Source organism: Nannospalax galili, unplaced genomic scaffold, assembly GCF_000622305.1.
Source record: "Nannospalax galili isolate Female #2095 unplaced genomic scaffold, S.galili_v1.0 scaffold648, whole genome shotgun sequence".
NCBI classification, from domain to species: Eukaryota; Metazoa; Chordata; class Mammalia; order Rodentia; family Spalacidae; genus Nannospalax; species Nannospalax galili.
The window spans coordinates 2,452,233-2,474,323 of NW_008360311.1; the positions used below are offsets into that span (position 1 = coordinate 2,452,233).

At 44.0% G+C, this 22,091-nt stretch overlaps 1 protein-coding gene across 2 annotated transcripts in view; it reads left to right on the forward strand.

Annotated features, from left to right (window-relative positions):
- Nucleotides 1-6: 6 nt before the first annotated feature.
- Syt14 (synaptotagmin 14) overlaps nt 7-22,091 on the forward strand; it is a 201,079-nt gene continuing 178,994 nt past the window's right edge. For both annotated transcript variants that reach the window (XM_008824807.3, XM_029559488.1), the window contains exons 1-2: nt 7-90; nt 11,859-11,906. In XM_008824807.3, coding sequence (XP_008823029.1) covers nt 78-90; nt 11,859-11,906 — 61 coding nt within the window. In that variant the 5' untranslated portion in view covers nt 7-77. The remainder of the gene's footprint in view (nt 91-11,858; nt 11,907-22,091) is intronic.

The window sequence follows — 22,091 nt, forward strand, 5'->3', positions numbered from 1 at the left end:
GCCGGCCCGCCCCTCGGGTCTCGGCCGCGTCCCGGCCCCGCTCTCCGTGCGCTGGCGCGGTCCATGGCGAGCGCGTCATGGCGATCGAAGGTAAGCGGACCCCGAGCGCAGGGCGCGGGGCCGGGAGGAGACGCTGCGGGAGGAGGCGGCGGGCGCCGGCCTGCGCGGAGTCGGCGCTGAGGCGCTGAGGTGTTGAGGTGCTGAGGTACTGAGTTGCCGAGGGACTGAGGCGCTGAGGTATTGGGTGCTGAGGTACTGAGTTGCCGAGGGACTGAGGCGCTGATACTCTGAGATATTGAGCCGCTGAGGTACCGAGTCCCTGAGGTACCGAGACGTTAAGGTACTGAGGCGCAGGGGCTCGGCGGGGCCGGGTGCTCCGGGCTGGGGGCGGGACCGCTGCTGACTTAGCTTCTGTCAGTACTCTTCCCAGCGGACCACACGGAAGCCTGCGACACCAGTGTGCATCTAAGTAGCTCCCTTGTATGAAGTTCTACCAGGGCAGATGCACAGTGTACTGTGTGCTCCCCTGTGTGCTCCCCGTGTGTGCTCCCTGAGTGCTCCCCTGTGTGCTCCCTGTGTGCTCCCTGAGTGCTCCCCTGTGTGTGCTCCCTGTGTGCTCCCCTGAGTGCTCCCCTGTGTGTGCTCCCTGTGTGCTCCCTGTGTGCTCCCTGTGTGCTCCCCTGTGTGCTCCCCTGTGTGCTCCCTGTGTGCTCCCTGTGTGCTCCCCTGTGTGCTCCCCGTGTGTGCTCTCCCGTGTGTGCTCTCCTGTGTGCTCCCCGTGTGTGCTCCCCTGTGTGCTCCCCGTGTATGCTCCCCTGTGTGCTCCCCTGAGTGCTCCCTGTGTGCTCCCCGTGTGTGCTCCCCTGTGTGCTCCCCGTGTGTGCTCCCCTGTGTGCTTCCCGTGTGTGCTCCCCTGTGTGCTCCCCGTGTGCTCCCCGTGTGCTCCCCTGTGTGCTCCCCATGTGTGCTCCCCTGTGTGCTCCCCGTGTGTGCTCCCCTGTGTGCTCCCCATGTCTGCTCCCCTGTGTGCTCCCTGTGTGCTCTCCGTGTCTGCTCCCCGTGTGTGCTCCCCTGTGTGCTTCCCGTGTGTGCTCCCTTGTGTGCTCCCCGTGTGTGCTCCCCTGTGTGCTTCCCATGTGTGCTCCCCTGTGTGCTTCCCGTGTGTGCTCCCCTGTGTGCTCCCCGTGTGCTCCCCGTGTGCTCCCCATGTGTGCTCCCCTGTGTGCTCCCCTGTGTGCTCCCTGTGTGTGCTCCCGTGTGTGTCCTCCCCATGTGTGCTCCCTGTGTGTGCTCCCATGTGTGTCCTCCCCGTGTGTGCTCCCTGTGTGTTCCCCATGTGTGCTCCCGTGTGTGTCCTCCCTGTGTGTGCTCCCGTGTGTGTCCTACCCGTGTGTGCTCCCTGTGTGTGCTCCCTGTGTGCTCCCCATGTGTGCTCCCATGTGTGTGCTCCCGTGTGTGTCCTCCCCGTGTGTGCTCCCTGTGTGTGCTCCTGTGTGTGTTCTCCCCATGTGTGCTCCCCATGTGTGCTCCCGTGTGTGTGCTCCCGTGTGTGTCCTCCCCATGTGTGCTCCCTGTGTGCTCCCCGTGTGTGCTCCCCTGTGTGCTCCCTGTGTGCTTCCCGTGTGTGCTCCCTGTGTGCTCCCCTGTGTGCTCCCCGTGTGTGCTTCCTGTGTGTGCTCCCTTGTGTGCTCCCCTGTGTGCTCCCTGTGTGTGCTCCCCATGTTTCCTCCCTGTGTGCCCCGTGTGTCCTCCCCGTGTGTGCTCCCCATGTGTGCTCCCTGTGTGCCCCGTGTGTCCTCCCCGTGTGTGCTCTCGTGTGTGCTCCCATGTGTGCCCCCATATGTCCTCCCTGTGTGCTCCCCGTTTGTGCTCTCTTGTGTGCTCTCGTGTGTGCTCCCTTGTGTGCTCCTATATGTGTCCCCCTATGTGTGTGCTCCCGTGTGTGTCCCCATGTGTACTCCCTGTGTGCTCCTGTGTGTGCTCCCTGTGTGTGCTCCCATGTGTGTGCTCTGTGTGTGTGCTCCCATGTGTGCTCCCATGTGCTCTCTGTGTGTGCTGTGTGTCCCTGTGTGTGCTCCATGTGCCCCCGTGTGCTCCCGTGTGTCCTCCCTGTGTGTGCTCCTGTGTGTGCTCCTTTATGCTCCCACATGCATGCTCCCTGTGTGCTCCCGTGTGTGCTCCCAGTGTGTGTCCTCCCCGTGTGTGTTCTCCTGTGTGCTCTCTTGTGTGTGCTCTCGTGTGTGTGCTCCCGTGTGTACCCCCGTGTGTGCTCCCTGTGTGCCCGTGTGTGCCCCGAGTGTGACCCCGTGTGTGCCCCCAGTGTGCTCCCGTGCGTGCCCCGTGTGTGTTCCCATGTGTGTGCTCCCTGTGTGTGTGCCCCGTGTGTGCCCCCGTGTGTTCCCCCGTATGCTCCGTGTGCCCCGTGTGTGCTCCCGTGTGCCCCCATGTGTGCCCCCGTGTGCTCCCGGTGTCCAGTGTGTGTCGGCGGTGGGTGTTGTTCCTTGGAGGTTGTGAAGCTCCTTCTTCCTGCGGGAGGACGTTCACAGCCTGCCGTGGGTGTTAGAGCCAAGTCCCTACGTAGGTCACACGGATGTGCCCCTCCTCTGTGAAACTTGTCACAGCAGTTCCTGCAAGACCACCCCGGGAGGAGCCCGGTCCTGGTAGTTCCACCCCCTCCAGGGTTTCTGTGAATTCCAAGTTGTTTATTGCAGTGTAGACAGTAGGTGCCGACACAGCCACTCAGCCTCTACTTTCTGTTTTTGCTGAGATGATGGAGAATCAGAGTCGCTGCGGATACACCTTTGGCCTTGCTTCCTCCTGGTGCTGTTGATTACAGCTGGAAAGCCAGGGAGCCGAATCCGCTGGTTGAGGTGGAATGCTCTACTTTCCAAAAATGTTTGTGGGAGAATTCTTGTAAAGTCATAAAGATAAAAAGTTTTATGTAGACCATGAGGAAGAATTGGCTCAGTGTTCAGATGTGATTATGACTTCTAATGTGTTATTGTCCAGTGTTCTTAGTGTGTAGTTTCTGTGTGCCTCCCTCAGGCAGTTGGGGTTACTGAATTGTTTTCCTGTAAATCGACAGCGTTCTGCTCAGTTTAATGTGTTTCTAAGGATTTTTTTTTTTTTTTTTTTTTTAGAGTATTCTCTGTATGGTGTTTTGTTTTTGTTTTTGCTGCTGGGAATTGATGGCCCGGTATATGCCAGGCATTCTACCACTGCCACACCCTCAGTTTATTATACATATGCATTTGTTTGCGGATTCATGATAAAATATCAACAATTATGCCTTCTCTAGTTTGGCAAAGAAACTGGTTAGTGTATTTCAAGTAAGGATATCATATCAAGTTAGTCTATGCTTCTTAGCACTTAATGAAGCAGATTATGTCATACACACCATCCTCAGCGTACACTGACCCCCACCCCATGAAAACTTTGTACTAGGGTCACTGGAGAGGTTTAGAGGCCCTGAGGGTACTTCATCCAACACTTTTCTTAATGAAATGGTTCTTAAAAGTAAGTTGCCTCATTTACCTGTTGACTCAATGACATTTGTTACATACTAGGTGTGCTCCATTCTAAAGTAGACTGTTGGGCTATAAACACATCCACCTTCCTTTCCTTTTAGAATTCTAAGAGGAAATTATGTTCTAGTGTGGCAGACACATAATTCAAGCATGTGCTTACAGTATTGTGTGCATACTAAGAAGTAGGACACACTTCCTTTGTGTGAAGCATTCAATACTATGACTTCAAAACTAGTTTCTTTTTCTTTTTCTGTCTTTTTTGAGACAGGGTCTCCCTGTAGCCCTAGATAGCCTGAACTCACTCTGTAGACCAGGCTGCTGTGGATCTCACAGAGATCCTCCTGCCTCTGCCTCCTGAGTGCTGGGATTAAAGGAGTGTGCCACCACACCGTGCTTCAAAACTAGTTTTGCGATAATTATTTTTATAGTCTTAAGACCTTTGTATTTGACCTGATTCCTGAATTTCCAAGTCAGCTATTCAGTGACTTTGGTCTAACTCTATCCTAGTTTTGGTTTCTGAAGCCGTGTTTAAAAGTCCACTCTTGGGGCTGGAGAGATGGCTTAGTGGTTAAGAGCACTGACTGCTTGTACTGAGGACCTGGGTTCAATTCCCAGCACCCACACAGTGGCTAACAATCATCTGTAACTCCAGTTCTGGGGGATCCGATGCCTCTTCTGACCTCTGTGGGCATTATACAACAGGGATGCACTTACATTACATGCAGGCAATACACTTATACACATAAAGTAAAACTAATAAATAAAATATTTTTTAAAAATCCACTTATGGGGCTGGAGAGATGGTTCAGCAATTAAGAGCACTGGGTGCTCTTGTAGAGGATACAGGTTTGGTTCCTGGCATCCATATGTTGGGTAACAGTCATCTGTAACTGCAGCTTTAGGGGACCTGATGCCCTCCTCTGTCCTCCGTGGGCATTGCACACACACAGACAAAACACTCATGCACATAAGAAAAGAGCCCACCCTTCTTTCTGTAAAGCTTGTCTTCCATTCGAAGACAAATGTGTTTCCTGGATATCTCTAGTTCTCTCCCCTGGAGTATCTATGTTCTAAAATTTGAAATCTGTCCACTTGTACACTGAAGTTGTTAGAGCGCTCTTTGACTTGTACATAGCCCTATTAATGTAGCTTAGTATTAGAGTACCTTTTATGTAACTTCATGTTGGCTCATATGAGGCAGTATCCAACCAAAGGTACAGCCCACTTTTCTTGTACCACTTACTCTCTAGTAGTGTCCGCATCCTATGCATAATTAAGCCTTGTTTTGAACCACAGGGGTTTGTAGCATTTAGGCCTATTCTTGGCAGCTCTGTCCAGTGGTTTAGCCCTTGAATCCAGCACTGAAAATTACTTCTTTGTGTAAAACCCTTATCTTAAATAAAATGTTTATTTTTATTTGATGAGTATGAGCATTTGCCTGCATGTATGCCCCACATGCATACCTGGTAGCCCCAGAGGCTGAAAGAGGGCATTGGATCCCCTGGAACTAGAGTTATAGGTAGTTGTTTGCTAGGTGTTGGGAACTGAACCTCCATAAGAGAGGTTCAGGAGAGATGGTTCAGGGGCTAAGAACACTTGCTGTTCTTCCAGAGAACCTGGTTTGAATCCCACATGGCAGTTAATAACTGTAACTCCAGTTCCAGGGTATCTGACACCCTCTTCTGCCTTCTGCAGGCTTTGCACAACACAGGTGCACTTAACATATATGCAGGCAAAACACTCAACATATAAAATAAAATAATAAAATATTTTTAAAAGCTATAAAAGGTTGAACTACTAGAAAGTATCTGTATGTGTGTGTGTGTGTGTGTTCATTGTGCAGCTTATAGTATGCCATGTTCTTTCATACATATTTTAACAAGCCCTATTAGAATTTTTAGGTGACCCTAAATGCTTCTTTTGACCCTAAGATTTTGTGGGTTTGTTTTGTTTTGTTTTGTTTTGTTTTTACAGGGTCTCACTATGTAGCCCCAGGTGGGCTGAACTTGCTATGTAGACCAGGTTGGCTTTAAACTTTCAGAGATCTACCTGCCTCTACCTCTCATCTACTGTGTGGATTCTGGAAATTGAATTCAGGTGGTCAGGTTTGGCAGTAAGTGCCTTTACCTTGGCATCTCATAGGATATTTTCTAAAATTTTATTTATTACATGGGGTGGGGAGAACAGGTGTGGAGGTCAAAGGACTTTGGGTATAGATTCTTCCTTTCTATCACAGAATCTGAATCTGATGATTGAATTCAAGTTGTCAGGTGTACACTGCAAGTGCTTTTACCGTCTGAGCCATCTTGTTGGCCTGACAAGCTCTTGCTATAAGAATAGACTTGGTTGTTCAATGTGATGCTGTAGTAGTGGTGAACATGGCTCTCAAAGTTTAGGTTGGGAGTTTGGTGTAGAAAGGACTTATCAGGTTGTTTTAATTTTACTGTAATTAAAGAGCAGTGACAAAAAGCAAAGGGTTGCATTTTAGGAAGATAAAGGAGTTTCCATTTTAAAAATATTTATTATTATGTGTATGTATGTATTGCCTGCATGTAGGTAAGTGCACCCATGTCGTGTGATGCCCGCGGAGGAAAGAAGAGGCTGTCGGATCCCCTGGAACTGGAGTTACGGACAGTTGTTAGGTGCTGGGACTCGAACCTGGGTCTTCTGCAAGAACAGCCAGTGTTCTTAACCACTGAGTCATCTCTCCAGCCCCTACATTTTTTTTTAAAGAAAATATTTAAAGGACAGTGTGTGGGGGGAGGCTAACGTTTATTCTGGAATAGTTACACAAGTATTGAAATTCGATGACAACCAATGCTAAAGAAGAGAAGCATTCCTCGGGAGTTTTCTCTGTTCCTCAGCCTAATTCTGACCTTCTCTTTGAACTTTATGTTCTTGGTGTGTCACAGGCAGACTATATAGCCATACTCTCAGTCACTGACAGCCTTCGTCTCTCTCTCAGGACTCACAGACACCTGGTGTTATGGCATTCTTTTCTTTGGTGAACTTGATTTTGAAATCCTCTGCAATTGCCCTTGATTCCTCTCCAGCAAACGACTCCTAACCAAACAGAATGAGCACGCAGCATGAAAGCTATTTCTGTCCTGGGGTTATTTTTTTATTACCACTTTACAATGTCTGTATTTCCTTACTTCCAGATTTTAACAAGCACAAGTTTTATAAAGACAGTACTAGATAATGCTGACTTTAGAATTGAAGTCTGGCTTAATCCAGAAAGCATGATCATCCCACAACACTATGCTTTACAAATTAGGGACCAAACTAGTATGACTAAATGGCTTAAATCAGAGACTAAAGTAGAATGCATCTAGAAATTAGAGCTCTAAATAGGTTAAGGTGGTTTGGGCCAGTTGGCAACATTAGCAGGAAATACTTAAAGTTTCATTCTTAACAGTAGAGGAGTCTGCAGAACATAAAGGCTGTGACTATTCTTATGGATGAGCTCTGGAAAAGAATCCTTAGATGAGATGAATTGTAAGACATTAATAGCCTTTCAGTATCTGACCATGAAGAAATCAGGGAAACTTGCATGTGGAGGTGATATAGGCTAATGGTCGGAACATGAAGTGAACTTTGAAAAGGACTCAAACTAAATAATGGGTTTAATTCTATCTATTTAAAACAAATTTCATTTAGTATTTTTACTTTATGTGTATGAGTGTATTGCCTGCATGTATGTAAGTGCACCCATGTCGTGCAGTGCCTGAGAGGTCAGAAGAGGGCATGGAATCCCCCTGGAACTGGAGTTGTGGACGGCTATTAGCCGTCATGTGGGTGCTGGGAATCAAACCTGGGTCCTATACAAGAGCAACCAGTGCTCTTAACCACTGAGCATCTCTCCATCCCCTTAAATCCATCTTTGTATACCTGCAGTACTTTGATGAGATTGTATCAGTGGGGTTTTCCTTCTGTAATCATGTGGAAAGTAGATAATTTGTTATGAATTTTACCCTACTTTCAAAAATATCCCAGTTACCAGGCACTTTCATAGTTGTGTGTCCATTTTTTCACAAATACATGCAGATACACAATCACAGAATATGTATGCCCCCACGTTTCCTTGTTTCCCCTTCAGCAGCTGTAAAGGACTGTGCCATTTATGTCATACTCCTACTTGGGTTTGCCTGAAGGGAAAATAGTACTGATAAGTAAAGTGACCTCCTGAGTGCAGTTCAGTGTTGCAGATATGATTGTTTCAAGACCAGTACTCAGATTACCTCCAGGTACAATTTTTATGAAATTTACTGTTATTTAAATTACCTTGAAACATTAAAAAAACACACATTTTTCCATTTTTGCAAAACAAAGAAAATCTATTTTTATTTTTAACTTGATTATGAAATACACTGTTTGAATTTTCTTTTTAAATATTTTTATGCCAGGCGTGGTGGCACATGCCTTTAATCCCAGCATTTGGGAGGCAAACTCTGTGAGTTCGAGGCCAGCCTGGTCTACATAGTGAGTTCCAGGTCAGCTGGGGCTACAGGAAGACCCTGTCTCAAAAAGCAAAAAACAAAAAAATAAATAAAAATATTTTTATTTTTATGTGTTTGAATATTTTGTGTGCATGTATGTAAATGCATCCATGCATGCAATGCCCAAGGAGGCCAGAAGAGGGTGATGGATCCCCTGGAACTGAAGTTAGGGACAGTTAGCTGCCATATGGGTACTGGGAATTGAACCCAGGTCCAGCCAGTGCCCTTAACCCCAGAACCATCTCTCTAGCCTCTGAATTTTTTTCTTGACCTTAACTATGGATCTTGGGCAACTTTACCTATTAGGGTCTCAGCAAAATAATGAGCTAGACGGGTTTATTTCCAAGTTCTAGTCTCTTATGTTAGTTGTTTATTTTTAAATGAGTACTTTGACAGATTTGGAAATTACCAGTTAACTAATTTTAAGATGTAATAATTATTTAGTGAGCTTTTAAAAACCAAGTCTTTAATTTAATGTAGGTAAATTAAATACTTAAAAGATAGTTAGGAGCAGGTTGAGACAGCTCAGTGGGTAAGGGTGCTTACTGCCAAGCCTGACACCTGAGTTGGATTCCCAGAACCCACATGATGGAAGGAGAGAACCCATTCCCACAAGTTGTTCTCTGACCACATGTGCACTGTGGCAAAAGAGCGTGTATGGACACACACACACGCACACCTTTTTAAAGGTGAATAGCTTTCCTTGCCATTCTACAGGTTGTTATGTTGCTACTAAGCATTGCAAAACCTGTAGTTATACTTAAGATTAGATGTATGTAGTAAAACTTAACCAATTTATATTAAATATGTACAGAATCTAGGTTTTTTTCTGCCTCCTTGAGTGCTGGGATTAAAGGTGTATGCTACCATGCCTCGCAAGAGTCTAGTTTGAAAGAATTACTTTTATTTATATTAAAATGTGTGTGTGTGTGTGCACGCATGAATGTGCATGTGAGTACAGGTGCCCACAGAAGAGGGCATTGGATCCTCTGGAGCTGGAGTTACAGGCTGAACTCAGGTCCTTCGCAAGAGCAGTATGAATCTCTCAACTGCTGAGCCATCTCTCCATCTCAAGAGAATCTAGTTTTAGTTACAGACATTAAAAAGTGCAACTTGGTCCGTGAATAAAGTACATAACTCAAAATTAAGTTACAAATGTTAACATCTAGGGAATGTGGCTTAATGGCTCTACAGAAGAAACAGTTCAAGTAATGTACGAAAACAATACAGGCCCAGTGTAAATTATGGTTATTGTTATCACTTGAGTTTTCTGTCTTGAAAGTAGTTTATTAAAATTGAGTGAATACCCACTCATTTGACTGTGTGGTCTCAGTTTCAAAAGGTATGTTCAACAGATATATTTCATTCTAGCCCTTCAGCAAATGATCTGTAGTTGTTCATTGCTAATAATCCAATTAATAGTGTGTGTGACAGCGGAGTTTTGCTGCTAATAATTCCCTGGTAGTGCTGGCTTGTGCCCGTCTTCCTGATACTCAGTATATATTGTCATTGGTCATAGGGAGCAGTGACATCATCACAACCAAGTTAGCAGTAGATCTAACCTACTTTAGATAGAAATACTGTTTTCTAGTCTCTTTGCTTGCTTCCTAGATGACCTGTTTTTTTTTTTTAAAAAAATGGATATCATGGTTTGTATTTCTCATATAATTGCTACAGCATATTTCTGTTTCTTATATCTGAACTGTTCATAATAAGCTTCTATAATGAACTAAAGTGATTAAATAATTTAATATTACAGCATAGTGATAGGCTACACATATACAGAAGACAATTGTATCGGGCCTACGTTGAAGCAGTGGCCGTGTGTTTTTGAGGGAAACTGATAGTTATATAGTGATTTATAAAATTACTCTTAAATAAGCATAACCAATATATGTTTATGAGTTGGTGTTGGATTATTCACATATTGTGGAAGATAAAATCAAGACAACATGTCTATCACTTCACCTACTTATTATATTTTGTGGTAAGAACATTTAAAGTCTACTGTCTCAGCAATTTTCAAGAATATAATAACAGTAGATACTATGCTGTACAGTAGATCACTAAAACCAATTCTCTGATCAGGCAGTATTTGTCTTCTGGGCGTGACTTATGTCACTCAGCTTGGCATTTTCCCGTTCACCCCTTCTGCTGCAAATGTCAGAATATTCTTTGTAGAGACTCTAGCATTCCATTGTACACACACACCACAAAGTTCCATTATCTTGTCAGACACACACCAACCTCGCAGTTCTTCTGTGTCTGTATCCCAGAGAAAGGCATGCATGTGGGTATCAAAGACACTTGCTTTAAAAGGTTTATAGCAGAATTATACGAGTCCAAATTCAAATCAATCCAAACGTTTATGAACTGAAGTTTGTGTATGTAAGTATGCACAGTTGTGTTTGCCTGCATAAGTGCATTTAAGTACAATGGAATTCTGTATAGCATTGAAAAGGGATGAATCACAAGTAAGTAGTACAGTGGGTTAATTTCATAAACATATCGCAAATAGAGTAAGATGTCGCTCAGCAGTTCCATTTTTATGAATTTTATAAGTTGATGAAACTAAGGTTTATTGTCAGAACTCAGGAGAGTGGTTCCTTATATGGAGTTGGGCAGTGCTTGTGAAAATGAGTAGCCTCTTGGGATGGTGGCCAACTGTTGTGTCTGACCTTGGATTGCAGTAACTCAGGAGCATGCTTTGTGATAACTCATTACATGAGGCTTTATAGGTGTATGTGTGGTTTTCTGCCCAGCAGGTGGTGGTTTAAATAATGAGATTAAAAAAATGATTTTCTCATCAGTGAAGCTCCCTCATGTAACAGAGGGCAGGCTCAGGGAAGAGGGGGTGAAAAGATTGTAAGAGTCAGGGGAGGAGGTGCATGACCATATGGAAACAGAGTCTTACAGTCTCCTGGGACCTTGCTTATATAAACCTTGCAATGGTGTCAGCATGCACAAGATCCATGCAAACTCAAGCAGACAAAAACCCAGCATAGAACTGTGGAAATGGGCAGCAGGCCCCAATCTTACTTGAAGAACTATTGGGACGCTGATTACTACGGGGTGAGGGAGAGCTGATCTTCTTAAAGGGAGGGACTCTAGATAGGCTGAGTAGATTTCAGTGGATGAACTTGTACTGAGGGACATCAGGGGACACTCACTTAACTCGATAGGCCTTAATATAAATGACAGAATGCATGAAATCCAGTGGGGATGGGGGTATAGAGGGGCCTAAGATGTTGAGTATAAAATACACAAAAAAATCAGTAAAAATATATTTTAAAAAGGGTTTTCAAAGAGATCACAGGTTTTTTTGGGCTGTATTAGTTTTTTTTTTTTTTTCCCTCATGTTGTCTCTTAAACTTGTCTTCTTACAGATTTGTTAAGGGCTGGTAGATGGAGAATGAGGAGAAGGCCACATTTCCCTTTATAGCTTCTGATAATATAACTGGTGCCCTTCGATCATAACTCCTTAATGTGTGTTGGGGCTCAGATACAGAGTGTGCCCTTCCTTGCTGTGCTGCCTTCCAGGCAATAGGAAGGGCACGGAGGCAATGGTGATGCGTTTCCACTCTCTAGAAGCTTTTCATTCCAAATAATGTACTGGAATGAAGGAAGCATCTCATTCCAACATTTCATAAAGACTTAATTTCAGGAAAATCCAGGCTATCATATTTAGTTTCATTAAAGAAAAGAATCAGGGAGGTTTTCCCCCAAGATCACTCTAGGTGCCTGTTAGCATGGTTATTTGTAACAGTAAAATTCAGGTCATTTTCTACATTTTTAACTTCTAGTAAACTTTTTTTTTTTTTTTTTTTAACAGGTGGAGAGAGAACCTGTGGTGTTCATGAACTTATCTGTATTAGAAAAGGTAGGCAATGCTCTGTGTAGGTGTTTATAAATACTAATGTACATGAACTCATCTGTATTAGAAAAGGTAGGCCAGTGCTCTGCGTGGCTGTTTATAAATACTGCTGATAGTCTATAATAAATGTTAGTATGATAATTTGGATATGTAAAACATAAAATTTATTAGATGTTCATATTATCTGTATTACAGACGAGCATACTTGGAGTCCTTGTTTGTTATGTGACTACTAAGGATCATGTTTCATTTTGATGGACTGATAAAGCCTGGTTTCTAGCATGTTAGTTTTTAGACATGAATAGGCAGAGAACAGAGGTTTGATTTCTGTTCCCTTTCAGAATCTGAATGCTGGGTGTGTGTTGGCCTCCAGTTGATTTCTGTTCTGTTACTGTTCCCCATCAGAGAGATGGGAGCAGTTGGTTGAAATTTCAGTAGGAACATAAACAAAGACCACACAACCCCATGACTGTAACAGCTGTCTGTGCTTCCTTAGAAGGAGCCATCTGGCAACTGGGTGGCTTAGCTTAGCAAGGTGGCCCAGGAAAGGTAATTTGGTTATTAGGTGTGAGGCAGGGATCCAGGTGTTCTCTAGGTTCGGAAGAATCAGGGGAACCTTGGGAGACCCCAGTCCTTAGGAGTTACCACAGATCTGAAATGCTGGCAAGAAGGATGCAGGTAGACCCCGGGAAAGCAGGGAAGAGTCCTCAGCCCCTGCGGCTCCTGCCTGTGTCTAAGCAAGGGTCATTTCTTTCTTCTCTCTCTTAAACTCACCTGGCCCTCCTGAGTCTAGCCAGCAGCCCCAAGCCTATCCTGACCTTTTACCTCGAGGAGTTTTGGAGCAGTGTCTGTGACACATGGTATGATTGGCATGCCAGGGAAATGTCAACCTATTTTCAGTCTTGACAGCTCTGGAAAATTCTTAGCTGCATTGGAATTAAAGGAAAACAAACAAACAAAACCAAAACAAAAGACTAAGCCTTCTTTGGGTGAGCACATGTGACCATTGCTGGGGTGGTCGTGCTGATTAGTCTGGAGGTCACTACCTACAGCTTTGTCATCCTTGAGAGACGACAGCCTTTCCCTTCATTTACATGCAAGTTATTCACACCTTTCCTCCAGTGCTACGAAGGGGGAAACTGAAGCCAACTTTTTTGATATTAGCTTCTTATTAAAAATGCAGAGGATAGATTTGCACATTTTTTATGTAAAAATTTTATTCTTGTGCTATAATGTTTTAATCCAGACTTACTGGAAGCATTTTAAATACTTTTGTAGTCATCTTGTTGCACTAAACATTTTGAAACCTTTTTGTTGATGGGATGGCAAAGATGCTGTATGGGTCATTTGGAATCAAAAGTGGTTAAAGCAGTAGTCAGGTAAAGATTCAAGATAAGACTAGATTAGCTAGAAGGAAGGAACCCAGGGCCCAGGGTGCAGCACAGAGGGCTCAGTGGCTCCAGGGGAACTGGACGCTGTAGTCGGGAAAGAGGCCATCAGTACAGCTGCTGATCTCAGTAGACTGCTCAGCTTGGCCAAGCACTCTGGCCTGCTGCCATCTTTAGCTCAGAGGGTCTGGCTCATAGTGCTCTGAGTATTGATCCAGCCTTTTCACTTCTTTTTGTTCTATGGGATCTTCACGCTGTGATTATTTAGTTTTGAGATAGGGTCTCATATAGCTTAGACTGGCCTTGAACTCAATATGTAGACAAGAAAGACTTGTTTTGTTTTGTTTTGTTTTTGGTCTTTTTGAGATGGGGTCTCCTTATAGCCCCAGCTGTCCTGGAACTCACTATGTAGACCAGGCTGGCCTTGAACTCCCAGACTCGTAGAGATCCGCCCACCTCTGCCTCCTCAGTGCTGGGGTCAAAGGCATGTGCCACTATGCCCTGCTAGCCAAGGAAGACTTTTAACTCCTGATCTTCTACCTCCACTTCCCAAGTTCTGGGAGTGTAAGTGTGTGCTGCCATTCCTGGTTCTATGCATTGCTAGGCACTGAACCCAGGGCTTTGTGCATGCTAGGCAAGCACTCTTATCTCTCAGCTGCATCCTCAGCCCAGTTACAGTTTAAAAAAATTTATTCACACTGTAGTCATATCATGGACAAGTATCTAATTTTTTTTCTATTTCCTCAGTATTTAGTAGTGTCATATTGTAGATGTTTCATAAGTGTTTAAACATCTAAGACAGCTAAAGCTTTTTCCTTCCTTCCTTCCTTCCTTCCTTCCTTCCTAGTTTTCTTCTATGTGTTCTCTATAGGTGCTTTCTTTATGGCTCTACAGGACTTACATAATCCCTGTAGTCACAGCTGGCCTGGATTCCCTAGGGAGACCAGGCTGGCCTTGAACTCACAGAGATCCACCTGCCTCTGCCTCCCAGATGCTGGGATTAAACGCGTGAGCCACCATACCCAGCAAGCTTTTTCACCATTTTAAGCTGGACTTTTGTAGACTAGAACATACAAAGGTTATATAAAACAGAACAATTATAGTTAGTGGCAGTTATCCTGTTAAGATGATGCAAAGGTTTTTTTTTTTTTAAGGCAGCATCTCATATATCCCACCCTGGCCTTTCACTTGCTGGGCATCTGAGGCTAGCCTTGAACTTTCCACCTTCATGCTTCTACTGCCTAGTGCTGGATTGCAGGCGTGTGACCGTGCCCAGCTTAGCCCTGGTTTTCTTTCTATCTGTGCTGTCTCTCTTTTGCTAGCGGTTCTCCTCTGTCCACAACCAGAATATGTGAGGATGTGGTGTCTGACTAACGCTGCTGTACCATCTTCCCCGTCTATTTGATTTTATCTAGTTTTGCTGTTGTGAATGCTCCTTGAACTTCAAGCTAGTGTAGTTGGCCTTTGAGTCCTTGCTTTTTTATCTGAGAACTTGAAATTTCTATCTGGAGTTCCATTAGATAGAAGACTGACCCATCTAAAACGCACATCCTGGTTTCTTAAGTGAGCCCTCACCTTCCACAGCCCTCCTCATTTCAGCTAAGTAGCACTCTGTTCATCTGCTTAGTTCCCAACCCAAGAATCTTCCTGTCGCCTACACTGAACTTGAGGCTGAAGTTCCATTGCAGTGTATTTTGAATCCATCTTCTTTTTTCCAGTCTGCTGCTGTCACTGAGTGTGCTTTGTTGTTTTTTTTGCCTAGATCACTGGAGTGGTTTTCAAACCAGTTTTTCTCATTTACGTTCTTTCCTTCCTATAGTAAGCATTAGTGGTTTTAGTGTAAATCAGGCCATATCACTTTGCTGGTTAGAATTCTCTGGATTTCCCTTTTACCTGGAATAAAAGCAAAGCACCTTACCCTGACCCACAAACCAGCAACACAGAGTCCAAAGTGTCATGTACACACTGTCAGCTCAGAGGCATAAACGTTTATATAGAAATGTGTGTGAATACTTACTATTGGAGAGCTGTTGGTAGGGAGATTTTGAAAAGGAAGATTGCTCTGAAGAGTAAAGGTCATTATTACATTGCAAAATGGTGCCTGTCATAGTTGTTTTTTTGTTGCTATGATAAATCCTCTGACAACAGCAGCTGAAGGGAGAAGGTTTATTCTGGCTCACACTGCCATGGTACAGTTCATTATGATGGGAAAGCCATGGTTACAGGAACGCAGGTCATCTTGTCACATTGCCCTGCAGTCAGAGAGGGGAGGGAGAGGAGTGCTGGTACTCAGCTGGCCTTCTCCTTACTCCTTAAAAAAATTATCAGCATCACTTAAAAAACAGCAGTATTACATTGAAGAACTTTGTGTAGGTTGGAGAATTTGGAAAGGGAGTAAATGGCAAACTCACATTACAGCAGCAATGAGAAATTTTACCATATTGTTGAATCTTGGTAGTCCAGTGTTGTCAGAAAAAAAATACTCAGCAATTATAGTAGACATATAAAACTGCAAATTTACATTCTTAAACTAAAATTATGTGTTTTGAGTTTGAGAATTATATCAGTTTAGTTATTAAAGTGGTTTTTAAAAAACTTCCCAGGCTATGATTTTTATCTGTATCGGTTCAGTTAGGTGTTTTATATTTTCTGTAGGACACAGGTGAGGGTAAACTGGTTGTAGATGAGTAACAGAAAAATGATGGAAAAACATCTTGGTACCTGGGTAAGGGAGAGAACCAGCATCAAGGCCTGGATGCCCAGGACCAGGTGTGGGGTTAAGACCATGGCTGGCCCTCAGATGAGGTGGAAATTCCATTCTAGAGAGTTAGTTCTCCCAAGACTGGAATCTGCAAAGACCAGGAGCTTTCTCCTTCTTATGTAGTCCAGGATCCAAGCTCTGAGAATGGTGTTGCCCACTATTAGGATGGGTCTTCCTACCTCAATTAACCTAATCAAGGTAAGCCCTCCCAGGCATGCCCAGGGGCTAACCTAATCTAAATAATCTAGGTATACCATGGATCTATCTACTGCTATATAGGAGCTCTGTTTGCTTTCTCTTAAGCACCACTCTATGAACCTATAATAAACTCTTTCCTAGAACCTCAAAGTAAAAAAAAATAAGTAAGTAAATAATCTCACAGGCATGCCTGGAGTCTTGTTTCCTGGTGATTCCAGATCCTGTCATGTTGACAATGAACAGGAACCATCACAATACCTTCTGCCTTCCCACCAGAAATACACGAATTCATAGCTCTGTGAACAGTGTGTCTTAAACTTTGGAATATTTTTGTTGTTGCTGCTGTTGTTAATCTGGTGACAGAAAAATATAATTCAGTGTCATTCAGATTTTGACTTTTCTTAGGAGGGTGCCTATGTCTGAGCTCTGTCTGCAGTATGGTCTGAAGGACACCAGGAAAGTCCAGTGCTCCAGAAGTGTGTCCTTACTGTTCCATAGCTTCTCATCTGTAATTAGGTCCATGTAATCTTAGAAAGTGATTCCAAAGTCTGCTCCAAGGGAAGAGAAGGGTCTTCCAGCATTCTCATTTGAACAAATCATCACAGTGTGTCGGATTATTATGCTTCCACTGTGGGAAAGAAGGACTGTGGACCTAAGGCATGAGACCCAGGACAGAGTGGTGCTTCGTGGAGAAGGGTGGGCGATGAAAGCCAACACGGGACAATCTAGGACAGTGTCCAGAATCGGCAGATTCAAGATGCCAAGGGCAGGCTATTTATAGGACACTGAAGACAGTGCATCTATTTTATAGTGAAACGGTGAGCTGCTTGGCATTCTATTTTCTCCCAAGTGAGAGGAGACCCCAGCCCCTCCCCCATTCTCCCTCCGAGTTGGGATGAGTGAGGAGATGGAAACCTGAAGAGAAAGGCTGTTTGTCTGCTGCACATGTGGGCTATGAGCCCTCATCCCACTCAGTCCAAGACCCTTTAGTTGTAAGTGGGACCTTTTCTTTTCTTTCTTTTTGTGTGTGTAGTGTATCTGTGTATCTGTTTGTGTGTGTGCGCGAGCATGTGTGGAGGAGAGAGGGCCGTGTTGGGTATCTTCTATTGCTCACCACTTTATTTTTGAGATGCGATCTCTCACTGAACCTAGGGCTTGCTGATTTTGCTAGACCAGCTGTCCAGCAAGCCCCTTGGGTCTGCTGGTCTCTGCCTCCCCAGCACCAGCATTAGAGGTGCTGGCCACCATCTCTGGTCTTTCTGTGAGTGCTGGGATCTGAATGAAGGTCCTCATATTTGGCACAGCAAGCACTTTACTGACTGGGTCATCTTCCCAGCTCCTCTTTGTCCTTTTAAATTGACTTGTATCATACTTTTGCATCTTCTACCCCTGGTAACCCATTTCCTTTTTGCTGAAAGAGTTGGATTCCAGTGTCCTGTTAAGGGTGGCAGTGGGAGGCAGGAAGGTGATTTGAGAGGCCACTGTACACACCCAGCCATCTCTTCTGTGATGATGGAAAACAGAAGTGAATATAGGGCTGAGCATGTAGTGCATGCCTTTAATTCCAGAACACTGGAGGCAGAGGCAGCTGTCTCTCCTTGAGTTTGAAGCCAGCTTGGTCTTCATAGAAGTTCCAGGCCAGCCAGGGCTACATAGTAAAACCCTGTCTCAACACCCTCCCTTCCCCACCAAAAGAAGTCAAAGTGTGTAGAACGCCTGGAAGTTGTGAAGTAGGGGATGGGTCTTTCCTGTTACATTTCTCTTGAATGTTGATGTATATTTAATATTCTAGCATTTGGTTAAGTGTGGGGCACTCTTTTGGGTGCTAGAAACTTTGTGGTCAATAGAAGACAAATGTTCTGATCTCCTGCAGCTCATGATGCTGGGTCTAATAGGAACTAGACAATAAAGAAACCAAATAGTTTAAAATAGCTGTAAATGCTGTGTGCGTGCACGTGTGCATTTACGTGTTCATGTGTGTATGTGTGCGTGTGTGTGTGACAGAGAGGAGGGGAGAGGAAGAGAGGGAGGGAAAGAGAGACAGACAGTTCAGAACAGTACAGTCAGGTAAGGCTGTCCGAGGAAGTAGTGTTTAAACTGAGGGAAATGTCTGCTTGGTCAGGAGGAATGAGAGACTAGAGGAAAGTCACTGCAAATGCCCTAAGGCTTGGGAACTGGGCTGTGCTCCTTTAAGGAACATAAGGAAGTGTGGTGAAGAGGTAAGTATTGAGTGAGTGTGGGAAGGCTCATGAGATGAGGTTGGGGAGGCCCATGGTGTCCAGATCCTAGAAGATTTACAAGCTATGCTCAAGAGGTTGTATTTAACTGCGCACAAAGGCATACACGATGGGGATTTGAGCAGGGAGTGATATGATTTATTCCTAAGATTTTACTTTTTAAAACTATGTGTATGTGTATGCACACACGGTCATATGTGCCTGCAGAGGCCACAGGTGTTGGAGTCCCCAGATGCTGGAGTTGAGTTGCCAACATGGGTGCTGGGAACCGAACTCCGGTCCTCTGTAAGCAGTGTGTGCTGTTAGCCACTGAGCCATCTCTTTAGCCTCATGATTTACTCTTAATACATGACCTGTAAGAGCCCAAAAGTAGAAGTAGGGAGACCTGGAAGCCGTCGGTGTACCCGGTGAGAAGTGAGACCTGCTTTTCTATAGTAGCAGTGGAGAACTTGAGATGTGCTGAATATGGGTGGGTTTACAGATAGAATCCACAGAGCTTGAATATGGATTTATGTTGGGAAGTGCATGATGTGGTTAGGACAAGTAGGTTTTGGCAGCTCCTCAGAACTGTGATATCACTGAATGAGATGGGGCAGATGGGGGGAGGAGTAGGTGGGCAGTGTGGGGTACACAGAAGTCATTTGTTCCAACACTCTACTTGACCTGCTGAGTTTTAGGTGCTCACTAAACATTGATGATGTCAGAGGGCAGTTGGATACCAAAATCTGGAAATTAGGGGAGAAGTCAGGGTAGGAAATGGAAATTTGGGGATAGTTGGTATTGACAGCCATGATGCGAGTTGAGATCACCCTGGAATTGAGCTTCTGTAGAAAAGAGACGATTACCTAATACAGACTGATATGACTATGGGTTTACCTAAAAATTAAAGCACATTAATTTCAGTCTTTAAAGACAAAAAGCTCATTGTTTTAATAAATTTAATTTTGAAAGATAATTATGGTTGCATTGTGTTAGGGACATTTAAAATTTCTTAAATAATTTATTTTATTTTATGTGCTTGAATGTTTTGCCTGCATGTATGTAAGTACACCACATGTGTGCCATGCCCATGAAGGTCAGAAGAGGACACTGAATCCCCTGGAACTGGAGGTATGGATGGTTGTTAGCTACCATGTGAGTGCTGGGAACCAAACCTTGATCTTCTGCAACAACATCTAGTGCTCTTTACTGCTGAGCCATCTCTCCAGCTTCTAGGTCACATTTTAAAATATGAAGCTACAGCAGATCCATATTGACATAAAATTATGCTTATGTACATTTACTTCATTTCTTTTCTTTAAAAATAAAAGTTCTGATCTTTAAATCACACTAGTGCTTCTTAGACTAACAAGCCATCCCTCACTCTCCAGCAGCCCCATTCCCAGAGCCAAGGCTTTCCATTCTGTTACCTGCCTGCCCTTTATATTCTAAACTTTCCCTGTTTCTTGATTTTTGAAAATATTTAGGCATTGTTGACTTCTTGCTGTCTAAGATGGCTTCTTGCTAGTCGGTTAACGCTGGTTAAGTGAGTGGCATTGGCGTTGGAGTCCTAGGTTCTAATACTGCTATCTGTTGCTTACTACTGGCCTGGTGACCTTGACAGGCTCCCCCATCATTTGTATCTTACCCTTTTCGCTGAAGGTAGACTGAGATGACAGTATTGTCTTTCTCTTGTGGTTTTGTGTGGTTTAAACTGGCTAATATATAAATGCATAGGCTAGTTAGTGCATATAAATGACAAGCTGAATAAAAATTAGCCAGTAGAAATAATTATTACTAAAATTTCAATTTAATAACAATGAAGTAATAAAGTATTATTTTATCTTCCCATACCTTCTCCCTAGGATAGTTATGTTTCAGTTTTGGTTAAGTTTCATAAGTTACATTTTTATGATTAATATTGGTTGTAATAAAACCATATGATAGTTCAATTATATTTCTTTTTCTGTACAACTTCACTTCTCTTAAGATACTGTTTCTTTCTTGTTCACTTCCAGGCACCCAATTCAACTTCCTATTCAGAGTGTAGAACCCATATTGATCTCTCACATTCTGGTTTTCCCTCTGCCATCCTAATCCTCTTAGGCAGCTATTTTCCTTCCCTATGTGTGTTACTTTTCTGTTGCTGTGATAAAACACCGTGACCAAAGGCAACTTAAGGAAGAGTTTAGTGTGGTTTATAGTCCCAGAGGGTTAGATATCCGTAATGGTGGTGGGAAGGCATGTTGGCAGGTGCAGGATGCTAAGAGACCACTTCTCACCAGCACAGGGAAGTGGAGAGAACGATCTGGAGGTGGGGCAAGGCTGTACACCCTCAAAGCTGGCCCCCAGGGTTGTACTTTGTCTAGCAAGGATCACTTCCTAAAGATTCCCACCAACGGGGGACCAAGGGTTCAAGTACATGAGCCAGTGGGGAAATTTTCTCCTTCAAACCATAACATTAGGAATTAGCTTATTATATTACTTAATATTTTTAAATTTTACTTATTTTTATTTTATGTGTATGAGTGTATTACTTGCATATTTGTCATGCGTTGCCCACAGTGGTCAGAAGAGGGTGTTGGATTCCCTGGAACTCGAGTTACAGATCTTACAGATCGTTGTTTGCCACCATGTGAGTGCTGAGAATTGAACCTGGGGCCTCTGCAAAAGCAGCCAGTGCTCTTAAGCCCCTTAGCAAACCCCAAACAAACAGAGACTCAAAAGGGAGAGAGGCTTATTCTTCGCTTCTGAAAAATTCAAGCCAGTTATTTCTAATGGCCCACAGGGCACGACTTCCACAGCAGGTCTAGGCGCTGGGCGCCCGTGGCTGCTCTGTCTCCAACGTGCGGCTTTGGAGGTTGCTGTGTTCTTCATCAAGGCGAATGTGGAGGAAGGAAATTGCTCTTCATAGATTATTATGGGCCAGTCTGGAGGCAGTGCACAGTCCTTAGGATTCATTTGCCCTCAGTAATTCAATCACATGGCTCCATCTGCCTCAGAGCATGCTGGGAAATGTTAGGGAGCCAGTGAACCTGCAGAGCACACCAGGTACAACAGGTTGTGCTCTATGATTTAGCACTATTCCACCTTAACATAAAATGTCCATTGCGTCATTGTCTTCTGTGCTCTGTACATGTTAATAGTGATGTAACGGACAAGTTTCCAGTACCCGTAGTTGAGTAACTTAAGGTGTGACTTCAGAGTGAGAATTTAAGGTCTTTGCGAAAATATGCCGTATAGGATTTTGTTGTATTTTGTTTTGGTGGGGCAGGGTTGGAAGTGTTATGATTTTGTGGCTCTTTCATTCTGCAAGATCCCATCTTGTTTCTTTTCTCCTAATGATGAGCACTCCTCCTTCCTCCCACCCTTTCTCTGCCAAAAGTGACGAATTACAAAGCTGCAAAGAGACCTTTAGATCACGCTTGCCCCTAAACTCTCCTATACTTTCACGTTCCATCCCTGTGCTTTGTGCTCTGATCAACTATTTTATTTTTAAATTTAACTTAGTTGTGTGTGGTGTGTTTGTATATGTATGTGTGTGAATGGTGTGTGTGTATATATGATGTGTATGTATTCATGAGCACATCACGTGTGTGTGTTGGTGATTTTGGTATTTTCAGATTCA